At 36.1% G+C, this 18,195-nt stretch overlaps 2 protein-coding genes across 8 annotated transcripts in view; one reads left to right on the top strand and one right to left on the bottom strand.

The window, feature by feature from the left end:
- PCLO (piccolo presynaptic cytomatrix protein) overlaps positions 1–18,195 on the bottom strand; it is a 392,730-nt gene that overhangs the window by 19,131 nt on the left and 355,404 nt on the right. The gene's annotated exons all lie outside the window — the stretch shown is intronic.
- Positions 3,518–18,195, top strand: part of LOC143171195 (uncharacterized) — a 61,855-nt gene continuing 47,177 nt past the window's right edge. The window contains exons 1-2 of one of the 2 annotated variants that reach the window (XR_012997166.1): positions 3,518–3,761; positions 15,124–15,177. Coding sequence is in view for 1 of the 2 variants with exons in the window: in XM_076360037.1 (XP_076216152.1) it covers positions 3,642–3,761 (120 nt within the window). In the remaining variant the exon portion in view is untranslated. The remainder of the gene's footprint in view (positions 3,762–15,123; positions 15,178–18,195) is intronic. The other variant, XM_076360037.1, reaches the window with a different exon arrangement.

Here is an 18,195-nt window from a genome sequence, read left to right as displayed (position 1 = left end):
AAAATTTTGGATATATTAGTGCAGAAATTTAGCCTGTATGCCCAGAATTCTTAGTAGGATTAAACAAAGAATGTTTGAAAGTAAATAGTTTTTAGCCTTTATTTTCAGATGAAACAAAACTGTTGTGCAAAATACATTTTGAAACAGAGAAAGCTTTTGGCCTGTTGAGATTTTGAGGTGTGGAATATTTCCCAGAAAAAGTATAAACTCTGTTCCATTTATTGGTCACGGTGTATGTGCACCTCTTTCAGAGATTTGATTCATTTCTTTTAAAAAAAAGAAAAAAAAGAAAAAAAAAAGTAAAAACTCTTGGCCTGAAGTGATTTGTGGGAAAATAATACTGATACTTCACACATGCTCAAATATGAAAAATAAAAATCATAGACTTGTACCAATCCAGTTTCAACTGGCTTTATTTCTGTTAGGTGGCATTCTAAAATGTTGTAGGAAAAGGGTAATGAGGCAGTAGGAAGAGGTTAATGAGGCAATAAGATTAGAGGAGATGAATTAGCAGAGAAAGTTTCACTACTGTCAGAAGCTGTCCAAGTCAGTGACCTAAAAAACAGTATAGGGGATCAGAGATTTCTCTAGAAAGATTTTTTCAATATTTTAGTGAGACTGGTCCCTGTACCATAGAGACATTTGGAATAAATGGAGGGAAAATAACGAGAGCTGTAAATATCACATTCAATCAATTTATGTGATCAGAGATGACTACAGAGATTGTTTTTAATGATGAAGACAAACACAGAACACCTGTGTTTGACAGGTGGTAGGTAGAGGGAAAATAAAAATGGGGTGATGGAAGTTGAGAGAGTTACAGAACTAATTCATAGTACATTCTACTAGATATCTCTTACTTATATTTATTTATATTTATTTATACTTCTGTGGAAGGGAAACCTTATGTTCCAAGCTGATTATTCTACCAACATTGTCTCTGCAATTAATTTAAATACCAGAATTTCCTAAAATTTAGCTTTGGTTTAGAATAATAAACTAAGACAGGGTTAATCATAAGGAAGCTTAAGTGTCTAACTCAAACTCCCTAGACTCTGCAGCCAATAGAGATAGCAGCTCCTTAAACTTATATCTTAGGATGGATAAATGCCTTCTGGAGGTGCCTGCTTTTTTTTTTTCAGTGATAGTTGAGAGGCAAGGTGATGGCTTTGATTTAGAAACCTGATTTTTAAATAGTGAAATTGGGCTAGAAGTATCAAAATGCAAATCTACAGCTCTATCATTTTCCATAACTTCAATGAGAGAAAGCTAAAATGATGGTTGAAATTATTCTTGCTATTTTAATTGAACTTCAAAGATAGGCGCAGCCTGGATCTGAAAGGGAGAACTGTGCAGCCTCATGTCTCAGAAGGCAAAACTGTCAGCCACCTTTGCTCCCTTTCATCCTCACCATAAATCATTGCCTGAGCCTAAACATACATTCACAGTCGTCTTTTCACAATTTTAGCATCTTACATAAGGAGACATATCAGACACTGCAGATTCAGCTGCATAAAAGACAGATTGCCAGAGCACGTCTGAAATTTTGGTGGTGAAAGGCACACTTTGCCCTGGCTTTTGGGTGGGCAAAAGTTCATACAGGGAAAAGAAGAAAAGTATTTAATGTCACACATACAGAGCAACCTGAACCTTGATTATTTTAAGCCTATTCTATTGCAGCTGTACCAAGGATAAAATGTGTTGCTAAACGGAAAAGAAATTTGCGAACTGCCATTACAAGTCTGTATTTGACATAACCACAGTTCAGTAAAGTATTTTGCACAATACTACAATAATCTTCATGTAATATAGCATAAATGTTCTGTTAAAGTAGGACAAATGAGTCTGCAAGCTCTTTTTCCATGTCAGTATGAGAACACAAAATGGGTTTTACCTATACAAAAACAGGGAGGATTTTGCTAGATTTTGCTTAGGTTCTCATTTAAATGATGACAGATTTTAAGCTACTTTCCCTCTCCCGTGGCAAATACATTTTTTATCTTTTTTTAGTTTTGATATGCAAGTTTTTGAGAGTTTGACAATATAGTCTGAAATTACAAAATCCCTTCTGAGTCAACCTTCACTTTCTGTGCCAAAATAAAGAAAAAGTTTACACCACCAGGCTCGGAATATATATATGAAGATGTGAATATCACAACAGATTTATTTATTCTTTTTGTCTGCTTGATGTCATGAAGAAACCCCAGGAACTGGATTAAAGTCCATTTGGCTTATATTACAATATGATGAAAGTATAATGGAAATAATATGAGCACTTTAAGATGAGTGAAATTACTCCCATGCAAGAGATAATAGAAAATTAGATAATAGAAAATTTGCCCAAAGATATAATAAAGAGGATGAAATAATTATAAATAAAATTCAGAAAAATTAGGTAGCACAGTATCAGAAGGGGAAAAACTAGATTGCCAAGTAGGTTTTGTGTAGTATTTATTTTTGTGAATCCAAAGAGAAAATCTTTTGAACAGAATATTTTGTACTTGGGATGTAAACAAACATCCCCCAACCTAAATTCAAATACACAGAGTGCTTAAAAAATATTGTAAGAACAACATATTTCCTAAGAACAACAGCTAAAAATGAAATCAATGAAACCAAGGTACTCGAAGATTGCATTTCTGAAAAGTAATTGTTCTGTTAGGAAACCTGTTGACCACTAGGGAAGCAGAGTGACATGAAAACAGAGTTTATTTATATAATTTCTGCCAAATTTGTAGGTCAGACATAAGCAAAACAAGTCATATTGAATGTAAATGTAAACCAAAGAACATGTTGCATTACAGGAACACCTAGGAACTTCCCCATTTGCTTTGGCAGGTAGCTGCTTAGATGGTGATTTTTCATTCCTTTTAGTGTTTTGGACATACTGTCTGATGAAAGAAAAAAATCAAGCCACAAAGGTAGATGGATAAAATTAGTTGCCTATCTTTAGAGAATTTAGATCATTGGAAAGATACAGAGCAAAAAAGCTCAAGGATAAAGTGCTGACTTCAGGAGTAGATGTTACCTACACATCTAATACAGGCTTAGTTTTACTAGGCATGCTAAAGATTTTAAAAGTGGTAACGAAATTGAAAAAAATACTGGTGTTTTCTGACTTTACAGTGCAAATAATATAATATTTTGGTACTTCCCCATTGTTATAAAGCCATCCTATTACAGGGAAGTATACACAGTGAATAGCAATTAGTGTAAGAACCACATATGACATGTTTTCATTCCAGTTAGTTTGGAGAGTGGCTCATTGCACATTTACTGCACAGACAATAAGCACTGAGCCTGCACTGTTAGTGCAGTGGAACAAGCTGTTTAATTTCACAGCTTGCCCAAGTAATTTATAGCCCATAAAAAATTACTTAACACATGGTGGCATATGTAAGTCTATAAAGCTTTCTTTGAGAAGGAGGTGGAAGATGGCATTTGTATACATAAATATATCCATACACATACTCAAGCTAACGCAATATGTTAGCACTCTTTTGTGCTATAAACCTAGTAGGCACACTATCATGGTAACTGAAGAAAATTTTTGGTAAGAACCTGCCTATTCATTCCTCACATCATGATTTCCAGATTCCCCCTCAGATTTATACTGCAGCTCTGAGGCTCTTCAGTGAAATATGCTTGAAGTCTTGCTCATACCTCCCTGGAACTACACACTGGTGAGCACAGTCGTGTGTGCTGCACAGCTTGGGTACCACAGCAGATGCTTCTGCACTGACTGTTCATGTGGAAGACAGGTAATGCTATTATATTAATAGATTTTCTCTTGCGTACTTACATTACCTGGTACAGTGGTAGCAGCCCACTGTTGAGATGCTATTTCTCTATCATTAAATAAGAATGATTACTGAAATAAGTGTTCCTAATAAGACTACTAAGTATAAGAGTATGAGAAATTGCCTATTCAGTGTGATAGTAAGAGCTGTGATAATTCTAACAAAGCTCATTTTGTCTAATATATGAAAGAAAGCCAAATCTGTCTTCCAGGACCACCAGAGTGTTTTGTGGCTGGCTGTAGAGTACCTAGGAAATTTTAGCACAAAAATGAATACTTGTAATTACTACTGGGATTCAACTACCTGCATAATCTGTCCAACAGAGCAATGAGGGATGATCCTTTCCATTAATCAGGATAAACATGGAATCAGCTCAGTCAAAACTGGAAAAATGTGTTAATCCAAATTTTGCTCAGGAGGGATGGACAGAAATGTTATGCAGAGTATTCCACAGTATTATGCAGAATTCAGAGTTCTACAGTCCTTGGAGGATTGATGCCTGGAAGCATTGCTTACAGTAATGTGGAGATGGTTCCTAAAGTTGTTGCCAGTTTGGAGAAATATCAATTTACATTTCAGCTCCTGCTCAGACTCTTCTGTTAAATGCATATTATTTTATTTTAAAGTTTGCAACCTTCCATCAGAAATCTTTATGGTCTAAGTACCTGCTTTTCATTGAAATACATACTTTACATTTCCCTCTCTTTCAGCACTCAGCAGTGCCATTATTCTTCATTTCATGCAATGCTGATTCCCTCAAACTGCTATAATAGATGTATCCTAAAGTTGATATTTCATTGCACTGTTGAACTGATGTGTGTGGTTAAAGTCCACAGAGATACATCTGAATAAAAAATATCATATAAAAACCTAGAACAGAAGAAAAAGTACAGGGACAGTACCACACATGTAAATGCACTCATAAAGCTTTGTGATAAAGATTGAAATGGAAAGAAAAAGAGAAAGAGAAAATGTGCTCCTATTTACAGTGCTCATGAACTGGGAAGAAACCTGTTAAGTAAATGGAATTATACATCACTTAAAAACCAATGGTGAAGCTCAAAATGATAAGTCCATGTTCCAAGTGGACTAAATGACTCTATAGAAGAGGTCTCAATCTTCTATGGGGGAGAAAATGCCAAAAATGTTTCTGAATTTCTGAACTTTCATGGGGAATGGGGGAGATGGTGAAAGTCCTGTTACAAAGAAAGGAGAGCTGGGAATTGTGGGGTTTAGAAAAAGAGAAGGGCCTAATGTTCAGTAATGGGAGAATGTGATAGGTTGGTAGCAGAGATGCAAGGGCAAAAATGTTTTATAGTGCAAGACTGAAAATTTTCCAATATGATGACCTAAAACGTTTATTCAGGACCTTTAAGAGTGAGAAAAAAAGTCAGAGACTGATTCCTGGGAATCTCACATCTCAGGTTCTGAGACCTCTCCCTGGTGCCATGCAGAACAGAGGTACTCAGTCCCCTGTTTTGGGAGCTGAGAGTCTGTCCCAAGTAAGGGATCTTGAGGCTATGATCAGTTGGCCTTCACCTAGATTTGACAGCAAATTCGCCTGCAACTGGGAAACTTTTCTGATGAAAGTTTTCTCAAACTGTGCCTTAGAAAAGATGAATCAGAAAATACATATATATTTGTATTTAAATGTGTCTGGCTGGCTGGCTTAGAAACTCCCCCTAAATTTTCTGAAGTCACTGAAACAAATACCATCTATTTGTAGATATAAAAAACCCCAACCCTTTTGTAACTCATTAAAAATCTTTCTCTGCTCCTGGGCAGTATGTATACAGTAGGACTTGGATAACTAACTGAACCTTTTCAATAATAAATACAAAGGAGTATCTCACAGTGAGCTAATGCTCTGACAGCTCCTGTAGATTTACTTCCTGGCAACTGTCTTTAAACAGAAATGAGATGTTTTTTCTGTCTCCTGCCACAGTACAGTGACACTGCTTTGGGAGTTATGCCTCACAGACTTTATGCACTGAGGCCAACACTCATGATTTTATCAAGAATCTCTGAGATTTAGTACAGCTCTTTGGAAGATGACTGTTGAAGTCTTGCTTATAATTTATATTTTAAAATTAAAGCTGTGCATATTGGAATTGAAAGTAGGGTTTTGCAAGTCCTCACAAACTGAAAGTGCAACATAGATTCTTTGCATAACATGATTTAAAACTTCTCTGGTGGTTTTAGAAGTGTAAAATACCTGGGACTTGAAAAAATATTATTACTGTTGTATACTCATTATAAATTTGTAATAAAGTATAGCAAATATTGTATTTGTGATAATCATCCATGAATATGATTCCACTAACTGCAGGAGTTACACAGGTTCTTTTTACAGTTTCAATCAATTTAGAACACAAAGTAAGTGGGGTTTTTTTTTCAACTAAAAATTAAGACAAATTTTAGGAGAGCAGAACATACATTCTCCTGGATTTGGGACTTACTCAGGAAGCATCCTATACTGTAAGAGAGAAGACTGAATAAAAATCTGATATACAGTTCAGGTTTACATGAACTGAAGAACGATGCCTTGCCCCAAACAGTTATCGTAAAAAGAGTCTTGAATGACGTAAAGAATATTTAAAAACTCTACAGCGCTGCCTTTTTAGAAGCCCTAAAGAGACATAATATGTCTACTGAATATCTGCTTGGAATTGGCTCAAAAATATGAAACTGCACTGTCCCTTACATTAGCATTCATGAAGAATGACTCTCTGAGCTAGTGCCAGGCCATGGTTAGTTACCACGCCAGCTGACATGCTCAGCGTCACTAGACAAAACTTGTGAAGAACAGTAAAGTATCACATGAGACTTCTGTTTCACTACCACACGGAAGAACCGGCATCAGGTTGCAACTTAAATGTTACTTGTGAGCAACCTGATGCACAACAAATTGTTTCTGTATCCATGAGGAAAAACAGTCTGTGTAGGTATAATTTCTTACAGAACACAAGTCTCTTAATTTTAGGTCAGAAAAAAATATTAACAGCTGTAAAAAATCTTAGAAATAAGTTCAACTGCTTAATGTGCATGCTGAATATTAAATGATTGAAGACAGAAAAATTCATAGAATCTGAAGACTAGTCAGTAGGTCTCAGTGTTTGACATTATTTAGTAACTTGAACAGCTGTTCACTGAGTTTCCTACAAAAGTAGTTAATCACTGAGAACATAAGCATAAAAATAAAAGTAGAAATATTATTTAAATATGCAAATAGTGAGGCATAGATATAGATTAGCTCAGTAACAGTAACAATCAAAGTCAATAAAGGTCATTTCAGATTATGATCTGCCTCTGGAAGGAAATTATGTTTTCCTAAAAGTCTATGAGCCAACTTTTTCAGTAGTAATGCATATGATTGGATCTGAATTCATCTATGTCAGATTCAAAGTACAATATCTGGATTCATCATGTAAAACTGACTTTCATTTGCTTCCCTGAGAGAAGTATCAAGCTGCATATCTGATTTGGAAAAATACTACATAGTCATACTCAAAAACTCTACTACTCTGCCCATTTTAATGGGCTTATTGACTGTGATGGTAGTGCTAATTATTTCTGTAAAGTGATTATCATTGTGAAAGACAGGGCTGCATGGCTAAAGAACCTGAAGACCATGTTCTGTCTTTGAAGTTATTTCAGCACAATTTTAACCCCTTATGACCACATGTACCAGAAGTGTCTCTTTGCATGGGGTTTCACAAGCAAAACTTTGGGGATCCACTGCTGAACTGCACGTCTGTGAGTGCTGTTATATTCATCTTCCTCTCAGTGCTGAATCCACAAGGTCTCTGTATTGGTAGCTCTTCCAAAGATGGAGAGGTTTTATTTACCAATCAAATATATACATTTTACTATCTTCAGATCTGAAATTTGAGGATATGTATACAACATATCTCAGGTCAACAGTGTTTTTAACTTCTTTTATCATTTTTGTTCCTCCTTCCCGATATAGTTTGGCTACAGGAAAGAATGTAGCCATTTAAATCCATGACTCAGAACCAAGGACATCATACTGATGTGGGATACTGCAGACTTGATCCTGAAATGGCTTGCAAGACATCTAATTATCCTGTGCAAGGCACTCAACTTCAAATTTTGAAATAAAATTTATACAATATAGTTCAGCTGAACAACAGATATAGTCCTCTACATTAAATAGAATTAAGCCTGAGGTGCCCATCATGCTGTCAGTAAATGGTCATGATTTCCATCAAAATATCAACATTTCTGTCTCAGGCCCTGTGTGATACCTGCTCTCAACTGCTTGCACAAACTTACTTGTAAAATTTTGGTTTGCTTCCCTTAGTAATAGTAATACCAGTGATAGGTGAAGAAAGACAAAATTTTAAAAGGATAGTATCGTTATTTTCAGTTTACAAGGAACTGAGGCTTAAAGAGCATAAAAAGCTCTCTAAAGTTACCCAGTCCAGAAGAAAAAATCATCATGTAATCCTGTTTTCTTTTTTAATTCTGTCATGTGGGACAGGATACAGAATTCTTTGTGCATCTTTTTTGAGTGACTTGTGTTGTAGGTTTACTTTCACTATTTGCACAAAATCATAAGTAATTATAAGCAGGTCTTCTAATCAGAAGAGTCAGGCAACTACAGCTACGGACAGTAATTGCAACTAAACATATACTGGTAATCTTCATTATTTTTCTGACCTATCTCAGAGAGGTACAAAGAGACAACATTATAAGGAGCTTTCAAGCTTCATGCTGAATTTCTTTCCTTTCTCCATATGACATATAAGCTGCAGTAAAGGAGCACTTTTTTATCGAGAATGCTTCAAGACACATAAGGCAAGTCTGCTACCCTGCTGAGCCATGTACTTTCTGATTTTGAAAGCTGTTACACTTTGAAAACAGGCACTGGTAATGGCAGAATTAAATCCTCTACTGTCAAAGAAAAAACTGGTACCATTGGGAACTACAAACACTGTTGCTGAGCCTTCCTCAATGCTTTACTGATACTATCATCCTACTGCTCAGACACAGAAAAGTCGAAGGAAATCTGGTTTGTTTATTTTCTGTTATTTAGCAAAGATCTTTTTTTTAAATAAACCCTTATTTACAAAGCCTGTGATGAGATATGCCAGGTCTTGCTAGCATATGTAAGGTAGGGAAAGAGAAAAATACATTATCTGTATGCAGTTGCAGCAAGGAACTTCAACATAATTACCTGGGAGGAATTTGGCCAACTTGGTGGTTATGAAAAATACTATGGAGTGTTTAACGAACAGTTGCAGCAGATTGCTCTTTTAAACTCTTCCTGGTGAGATGTCCCCTTAAAAAAAATAATACCATCCTTGGCACTGGTCTAGCTGCAAAGAACATCTTACCTGTAACTAATCACTGACTCTTATTCATCTTAAAATGGCATAAACGGGCACTGGCGCTGAAAGAGCTCTCTTCACACTCCTGCTTATTTCTTCCCACACAGTTTCCCTGACGTTATCTCCTTTAGCCATAGATGTTTGTACAGCTGCCTAGTGAACTAGTTGGCAGAAATGATCCTACTAACTGCCACCTCACCCACTCCCCTCCTCCCTCCAATGTATTGATTTTGGGTTGGTTACCCAACTTGATTCAGCACATGCTTTATGCCACCATGAAGGATGAAATGAGGTTGAGGGAAGGAAAGTATGGCATTTTTCAGCAAAAATGCTGGTTTATGACAAAGTGTGCTTTATGAAGCAATTGTAGACTGATAAGATAATTCAGAGAGGAAAGGACTACTGGAGGTCTCCAGTCCAACCTCATATTCACAATAGGGTTAACTTCCAAATTAGATCAGGCTAGACAGAGTTTGTTTGGTGAGTTTTGAAAATCTTCAAGAGAGGCTCCACAGCCTCTCTGGGCAACCCTACCCAGTGTTTAACTACACTCATGGTGATTTTTTTTTTTTTTTTTAGCTTTCGTTATATTCAGTTCGAATTTCCCTTACTTCAGCTTGTGAATGTTGGCTATTTCCTTTTTGTGTTGCGGAGCTCTGAGAAGAATCTGGCTCCATCTTCTCTATACTATCCCATAAGGTAGTTAGCTACTCATAAAGTAGCTCATTTCCTGAGATTTAAAGAAACCCTCAGCCCCTCCTCAATGACACTTGCGCTGGCCCTTAACCATTCTACTGGCACTCTTTTGGAGTCTCCTCAATATCTCTAGAGGCTCCAAACCAGACACATTGTTCTGGATGGGGCCTCACAAGCACCCAGTGGAAGGGAATAATCCCTTCCTATGACCTGCTCCCTACACAGTTACTTTTGCAGCCCGGTATGTAGCAACAATGATCACAAAGGCATTTTCCAAATTGATATTATTTAAAGAAAAGTTAGTGGTGTCATTGTACCAGTGACTTTCTCAGAGAAAATCTAATCTGAAGAGTGCTTTAAACAAGTTCTGTTGAGCAGAACTGAGTGGACACCTCACATTTTGAGATGAGGACATATAAAAATCGATTGCTTTGTGGGAAAAGGACATTGTCTCCAATGCCAGCACTTTCAGTATTTTTAAAATTGCTTTGGGCATCAATTGTATGTTTTTAGTTTTACTCATTTTAAAGAAGTCTGAAGAATATTGAATGTGCTTTGTGGTCCCTGCATTATTCCCCAACTGTTTGAAAACAAACAGTGGCACAAAAATCTTTTTTCATAGACCATCCATTTTACTGTCAACAATAAAGAAAAGCTGCCTCAGGAAAAGATCTTTAAATATAGCTGTGGTGCTATCAACAAGTTAGCACTCCTGCATGAAAGCAAGTCCAGTTGTTTATTCGAGAGTTTTGCTGCAGGAGATAGAAATCAGTAGTGCTGTAGCATGAATGTAAACCCAGTTCTTCATTGCTTAGTTTTGCTGCAGGGAGCTGGAGAGAATAGCTGCATACATCCTTCTGATCGGCCATGTATGGTTAGGTTTGCTCTTTATATAAATGGAAGGTTGGTTGTGATTCCCGAAGGCTTCTAATACTGGGAATGTGTGTTCATGAAGTGAGTTGGACTAAGCTGAATATGAAGAGTTTATATAAAGACAGCTCGGCAGCTGTCAGAAGTGAGCAGGTTTGCTTCTGTCTCTTTGGCCCAACAGTTATGCTGGAATCAAAGAGGAAATGTAACAGCCTTGATCATTTTTGTCAGCTACATACAAGAGGCATAATAGTGGCATGGGCTGTGAGCCCATGTGTAACAGTCCACTGGGAGTTGCTCAAAGTTCAAGGATACTTCAATTCCTTGTTACCATTCCCCAGAAAAGTCTAACCAATGAAATTTAGGCTTTTCTTCACTCTTCTTTTGACAGACATATGCCTGATTTCCTTGTGGGCTGCTCACTCCCCAAGCTTTTAAGGTCTGTGCTTCCAAACAGGCCCATGGTGTGGATTATGAGGATTATTTTATACCCTCTGACTAGTTCCCACATCAGCTTTGTCCCTTCTTCCCAGTTTCATCTTTGTTGCTCTAACAGCTCCCAGAGTTCTTTATCTTCCACCTTCCCAGCTGTTGAAGGCAACCCTGCTGGGATCCTTGTCTTCCTTCCATTAACAAACAGTTGACTAAATGTCTAAATACTGATGAGTTTTGAACCCAGAAGAAATCATTGAAGTATGAGACAGCGAACTTGTCTGAACTGTTGAGGATACTTCCATGCCTGTCTTAAAGGCCTAATTCTAAAATTATATGAGACCACGGTTTAAATCTGAGACAGATATTACTATCTTGTTATATATCCCATTACCCAGTTGTGACAAATATTGGAGATCTTGTGTAAAAAAGGAGGAAGTTACTAATTATATGTTGTGTTTTAATTTGATTTACTTGTGTTTCCTGTTGCTTTTTTTCCCCTGAGATTATAACTGAGATTATGACTCTGTGTGTTCTTTTTGTGGTGAACTACAGTGAAGTAAACAGGGATAGAGCCGCTATCTTCACAGAGGTACAGAATCCAGAGAAAAGCATATATGGTCTCTTTAGGCAACTCAGGGCTTCTTGCCAGGCTTGCCTCAGGTCAACAAGGGAGACTGCTATCTGCTAGTGTGTTTTGAGGGTGAAATTCTTTCAGCAAATACAAGACATCAACTCTTCTGAGAGACAAAACCAATTAAGAGGCAATCAGTAACTCCAGGTACAGTGAATCATGAGTGTTTCTAGTTCTTTTCTTTCTAATGAGCTTTGTGTCAATCACTGAATCTATAGAAGAATTCTGCAGGCTGTCTATACCATCTCTACAGTGTTGGGGTTTTTTTTTTACTCTTCCCAGTGAGATTTGAAAGGTGGAGAAAAGAGAGGATTAGTGTGGGGCTTTCCTCAAGTAGTACCAAAAGAGAAACTTATTTTATTGCTAAATTAATCACTAATCCTGGCAGAATTCCTGTTGCCTTGTGGGGGGAAAAAAAAAAAAATCAGACTGGTTAGCAACATTGAATTTGGAGAACTGAAAGTATTAGGTTATATAAATGCAATGAAAACAGAATTAGTATTTGTAATCTAAAGATGCACAAAATTGGTCCTTTAGATTTGTGACCTGCTTCAGTTTTCATCTTTAATGAAATAAACCTGATCTCTGTTATCCTGTTATATGTCTGTGATTTCAAGATGGTTATGTTGTATCTGAGTAAACTGTTAATCCAAAATTTCTCCCCTATTCATTTTTCACATCCTAATTAGAGCCTTTTCTAACAACAACAAAAAAAATTGACACCATCTTGTGCTTCTTGTTAGTTCAAGATAATTATGTAACACTCCAAATGGTAATTACACTTGCTGTTGAGCACAGTAGCCATTTTAGAACTGCAGACCAAATCAAATTAGCATTTTTGTCAAATAAAGTTAAATGTGCTTAAAAGTTACTTCTTGATGCATATGGAATAACATTTTACAGTGACTGTCACCTGACATCTGTTGGAGATAGACCCTGCTGCTAGGATTCATCTGCCTGAATGTTGATGTCTATATCTGAGCTAGACGTCAAGGCTTCTTTTATAGTAAAAGGAGAGCAATTGCTCTTCTAGAATGTGGTTTGTCTTAGTTGCAAATAGATCTCTAAAATAGGTCAGATGAATTGTACCTTCAAAATGGTTATTTTTTTCCACTGATTGCAAAATTTTTACTTAAGTGGCTGATCCTCCCATAACTCCCATGATAAAATTTCTCATTGCATTATCTATTTCTGAGGTCCCAGCTGTAGAAGGTTATTGGATTAGATTTTTTTTTATATAGTAGACAAAACCCTAGGTTTTTAGTTAGACAATTAACATAGAATGAGTGTGAGACTGAAATAAACCCTTTACTATTCAGAGAAATTCCTAGACTACTTAAGCAGGTCCTGTTTGCAAAATCTAAAGGATCAGACCAGAATTCTCCTTATCCTCTAGTTAAGGTTCAAAAGAAAATGCCAATGAAATCACTAATAATTAAATTATTGTAAATGTATTTAAATAAAAAAGACCATTAAACTAGTAGAACCCATGAAAGTCAACTGTAAAACTGAATGAGATTAATAGGATTCATTGCCTTTCTATGTGAGAGCCAGTATGAAACACAGGTCTCGTCTTTTGCAGTCACAAAGAGTGACGTTTATTTTCCAGATTATAAAAGCTCATGAAGCAAAAGTGATATTTTAAATAAGGGAGAAACCCGTAGACACAGATGGAGCATTTCATTCAGAACTGAGGGTTTTTTTCCCAAACATTTATGTAGAACTATTATTAGGTCATAATATATATAAGTATACTTATATATATGTGTGTGTGATTCAATCATTTATATATGTGCACATATCTGTATATATACATGCCTACATGTGTATACATATATGTGCATTTGTACAAATGTATGCATATATATCATTGAAGTTGACCTAATCCTAGGAATCCATGTATATTAAACCTACCTTGACTCAGCACAAAATATTGGCTGCTTGAACTAATCAACACTAAATCCTTGGGCTCAAATTTAAGTTTATGAAGTTACAGCTACCTAAATTAACTTCAAATCGCTGACTCCACTTTTGCTCCTAACATGTAGTATTATACAAATTTTCCACTTCAAATTGTTCATAAATCTCACCTTCCATTTCACAATGTAACCACAATTTAAAAGAAACAAACAAACAACACTGACATGGATATTCCTCTGAGGACAAGACAGGTGATCTGAATTCCAACAAGACTGTGCTGCAAAGGATTCCTTACATTTGTATAAGAAACTTTCTGAAATAAAGTACTGCTCATTTAAAGTAAATACAGTAGAGTGAATCAGTCCAGTGAAAACCTACGTAATTAAAGATCATAGGTAGAGTAGGACAAAAGTGCTGCTACACTAAATAATAGAGTAAAAACTGCAGAGTCTGAACTCAGGGTTGCTCAGAGGACAGACTTCCCACCTTTAGGGATCATTTGCAGCACTTTAGTTGCTCAGCCAGCTAAATGCTTTGATCCTAATTTTTCTGCACTCTCCAATACTGCTTCTGTGTTTTTCACAGTACTTGAAAGTTTCTCATTGTGTGATCCCTCTTCTCTCATGCCAATCTTAGGCTGATGAAATTTCAGTGACTTTCATAGAGTATGTCCTGATCTAACCTGTTACACAATATTAATCTAGCCCACTACATCTATATGACTGTGTATGTCACCTATGTATGTCATGACCATGTATACACCTTCTATACTTTATATTGTAGGGAAGCAACTTTTCCTATGCAATGCAATGAAATATATTCGAGTAATTTATTTCACAATTTATCGCAGAACTCAAAGGGCACTATGGGGAATTCTGACTCCCAATGGCAAAAGTCCCATGAAGGCAGTCTCTCCTGTCATAAGCATCATTTGAATTCCAAAAGCTTTATGAAAGGATGAGTTTAATATAATTTTATGAATGAATATACACATCTATTGAGAAGTTGTTACTTAATTCAGTTCATACAGTGAGTGAAAAAAAAATTAAAAAAATCAAAGAATCCTGATTAAAGCTCAAGTTAAGAGCTTTAAATATATGTTTTGAGATTAATAGATAAAAACCACTAGACAGCACCTCCTTATAGATCAATTCAGTTCACATAAAACGAGCAACCTAAGATGAGAAAAAAACATAAGGAAAAGATTAAATGGGAATGTCATGGAATTTTCTTGTGTGTCTGTCTTTATTTCCTCCTCGAAAGGACCTGAAAGATTAGGTCTTAGACTAGATTATTAGAGACTTTCCCTCAGTGCAGTGTGGTTGAAAGAGATGAAATGTTCATCACTCTTTCTTGTTTGATTTCTTGTAGAATATGGCAGCTGACATATTTATCTCCTTTATTTCATGCAACTCAGGCACAAAGGGCTTTCCTCACCAAACTGATCACAGGATGACAGTATGAAAAAGAGGTGTGTATATATTTTCATTTTTTAATTTTTTTTATCTATAGCAATTTTAAAGATCAATAGAAAACTAGGATGTCAAATTATATAAGCTTATACTTAGGTGTTTGCTTAATTATCTGTTACTGTGTCTACACAGCACTAATCTGGTGCAATAGGAACAAATCAGTAGATCAAAGCAATTGGTTGTGAGGCACCTACATCAATATTGTATAAAGTTGAGAGCTTTTACTTGAAACTGGAATCACTCTGGTCTGTGATAAACATGTTCCTTTTCTGCATGTGGTCCAGTTCTGTCCAAAGGACCCATCATTGGCTACGACACGTATAGGGACAAGAGCACATTTAGTGCTCACCTGGAACAGAGTTTCCAGTTTAGTTTCCCTCAAAAGGAACCAGATTTGGATGCATCAAAGAAAAAAAAAAAGAGGCAAATCAACACAATGTCAAGCAAGGTAAAATTGAAAAATTTATTTCAAAGTTGTGTTGCTGCTCTGAATCATAATAATAAGGTAGATGCAGCCTGCATGAACATTATGATGTCAGAGAGACTATTTTCAGAAGTAAAGTAAAGCAGGAAAGCACTTGCTTTTAGGCTGTAGGTCTTGGTCACTACTGCAGGAGAGGAGAACACAAGGTATACAGAACCTCTCTGAAAATTTCCAGGGGGACAGCAGAGGGACTGACCATCAGCAGTCTCTCCTCCTAATCCCAATTCAGGAGGGGACCAGTAACACTTAAGTGATGCATGCCTCAGCTGTATGTTATTGCAATGAGTTGAATGGCATTTCAAATATTCATTTGAGATTGCAAAGATAATAGTTAAGAAGGACAGATGGAAGGACAGAATGCACACAGTGTGCATTGTCTACATTTTCCAGATAGAAGCATTGTCTTTGGGTACTAACTCCATTGTCTTAACAAAATGATGCAGAAACCTTGAAGTTCCTCTACTAACCATCAAAGATATCTTGGTACCATCAGAAAAGGTATTTACACAAGGCTCCCCAGCCAGTATTCTCAAAGCATTTCAGGCAGCTGAGAATGTATTGGAACCCTCATCTTGTTATGGGAAACTACATTATAAAGATCAAGTTATTCGTTCAAATGGTTCATTAAGAAACTAAGGAAGAAAGATGTCAATTTTATGTATCCCTTCCTAAGTTTTTATTACTTCTTTTTAATTTAAAATTTAATATTTCATCAAAACTTGTAATCTTCTGAAGAAATCTATTCTGAGAAATTTGTTGACATTGACCTTATGAAAAAAATCTGCTATTGTGTAATTGGGATTATTCAGGTTAAAAAAAATCATGTAGATAAATTCACAAAATGCATCCAAAAAAATCTGATCTCTTTTTATTTAATTTATAATCATAACAGACGTAGTATCCCTAAGAAAGAATTTTCTGCTCAAAATTATAGCAGAAATCAGAATAACTATTTCTTTTGGTCAATGCTTTAAATATACATCCATATATTCAGTTCATTCTAGAGAGGGGCAGGGAAGAAAGAATGCATTTGTGTTTTGTGTGTGTGTATGTCCTTGTGTCCTTTCTCCCAGGATTTGCATGACTTCCTATTATATCCATTTTTCAAGCTGTCTTCAATTGAGAATCTTTAGCCAGTGGCAGAAAATTTTACTTGTAACAAATTACTCAGCTTTGTTCAACAGGAAAACTGCAATATTTAATTTTGGAATTTGATTCAGAGCAAGTAACCTGAGGGCAGTAGATGCTGCCAATAGAGGGGACTGATTTGTCATATTATACTTGGATGCATCTGTGATTTCAGTGCAGTCTTTCCCTTACAAAGTGACAAGGCACACATCCAAAATGATGAGACATTTATGGGGAGACTATGGCCTCTTTACCTTTCCTCCTTCTCGATAAGTCTGTACCTGCATACAACCAGTTAGATTCAACAAGCCAATTTCAAGAGGCTGGGAAAAAAAGCACAGTGTACAATGACATATTAGCTACTGGGCTTTGACAAGAAAATGACAAAAGTTGTGTTAGGAAGACTGGCTTTCTCTCACTAATATTGGTGCTTTTCTGTTTTCTGATGGAAAGCAATATGCTTTCACGTTGTTTCCACTACTGAAGATAAATTGGAAAAATCTATTTCTCATGTTGTAGGATTCTTGCAAGTACCTCCAATAAAAACAGAATACTAATCTTTATTTTATGTAATTCCAGAAGAGCATGCTTAAGTCAATTTCTGAAGGCAAGCTGAAACTCTTCAATGTCTCATTCTCTTTGTATAATTTTGTAAGTCTGGAGTAGCCCCTTTAGTCAATGGAACAACACCTAGGTAAGGTGTTTTGGTAAAGAGAGGCAAAGAGCAGCTCCTAGGCTCTGCTTCCCAAACCATTTCCCTTTTGATGTGAAAGCCCTTTTTGTGCACAAAATGTTCATCAACAGGGAAAAAAAGAAAATGTTTCTCTTGTTAATTTTCTTTCATTTTCTTTCTAACGCTGCTCAGATTCCTTTCTTTGGAAATGCCAGCTCTCATGAAAAAATTTATCATGGACTTAAAAACCTATTGTTACACTGTATAGTTTCCAAATTATAATAAGCTGTAGTATAATTTTACAGGAACTTAGGTAATTTTGCTTTGTGGGAGTATTTGAAAAGAAAGCACCGAGTATGAAGGAAATACCAAGTGTCAATATTGTGTAGGCTTCACTTTTTCCAACATGGAAAATAGTGTGAAAAATCTGTCTCTATAAAGTCAGAGACTTTGCATACTGCTAAAAAACATAAACAAAACACCAAATAGCCTTAAAAGCAACATATATATGAAGAGTTAAGGTGTCTATGTTTGTCACTCTCGCAAATGTCCAGAGACAAGAAGGAAAGCCTTCCTTTTCTCTGCTTTACTTGCCAAGAAAGAAGGAACTCTTAAGACGATCAGACTGGTCAGAAGGGCATAGTTTATAAAAAAAGTCAAATAATTGCATTCAGATCAGTGAGAATCCAATTCCTTCAAGAATATAACAGAGAATTCCATGAATATGAATAT

Source organism: Aptenodytes patagonicus, chromosome 1 (genome assembly GCF_965638725.1).
Source record: "Aptenodytes patagonicus chromosome 1, bAptPat1.pri.cur, whole genome shotgun sequence".
NCBI lineage: Eukaryota > Metazoa > Chordata > Aves > Sphenisciformes > Spheniscidae > Aptenodytes > Aptenodytes patagonicus.
This window is presented reverse-complemented; position numbering and strand designations above follow the sequence as displayed.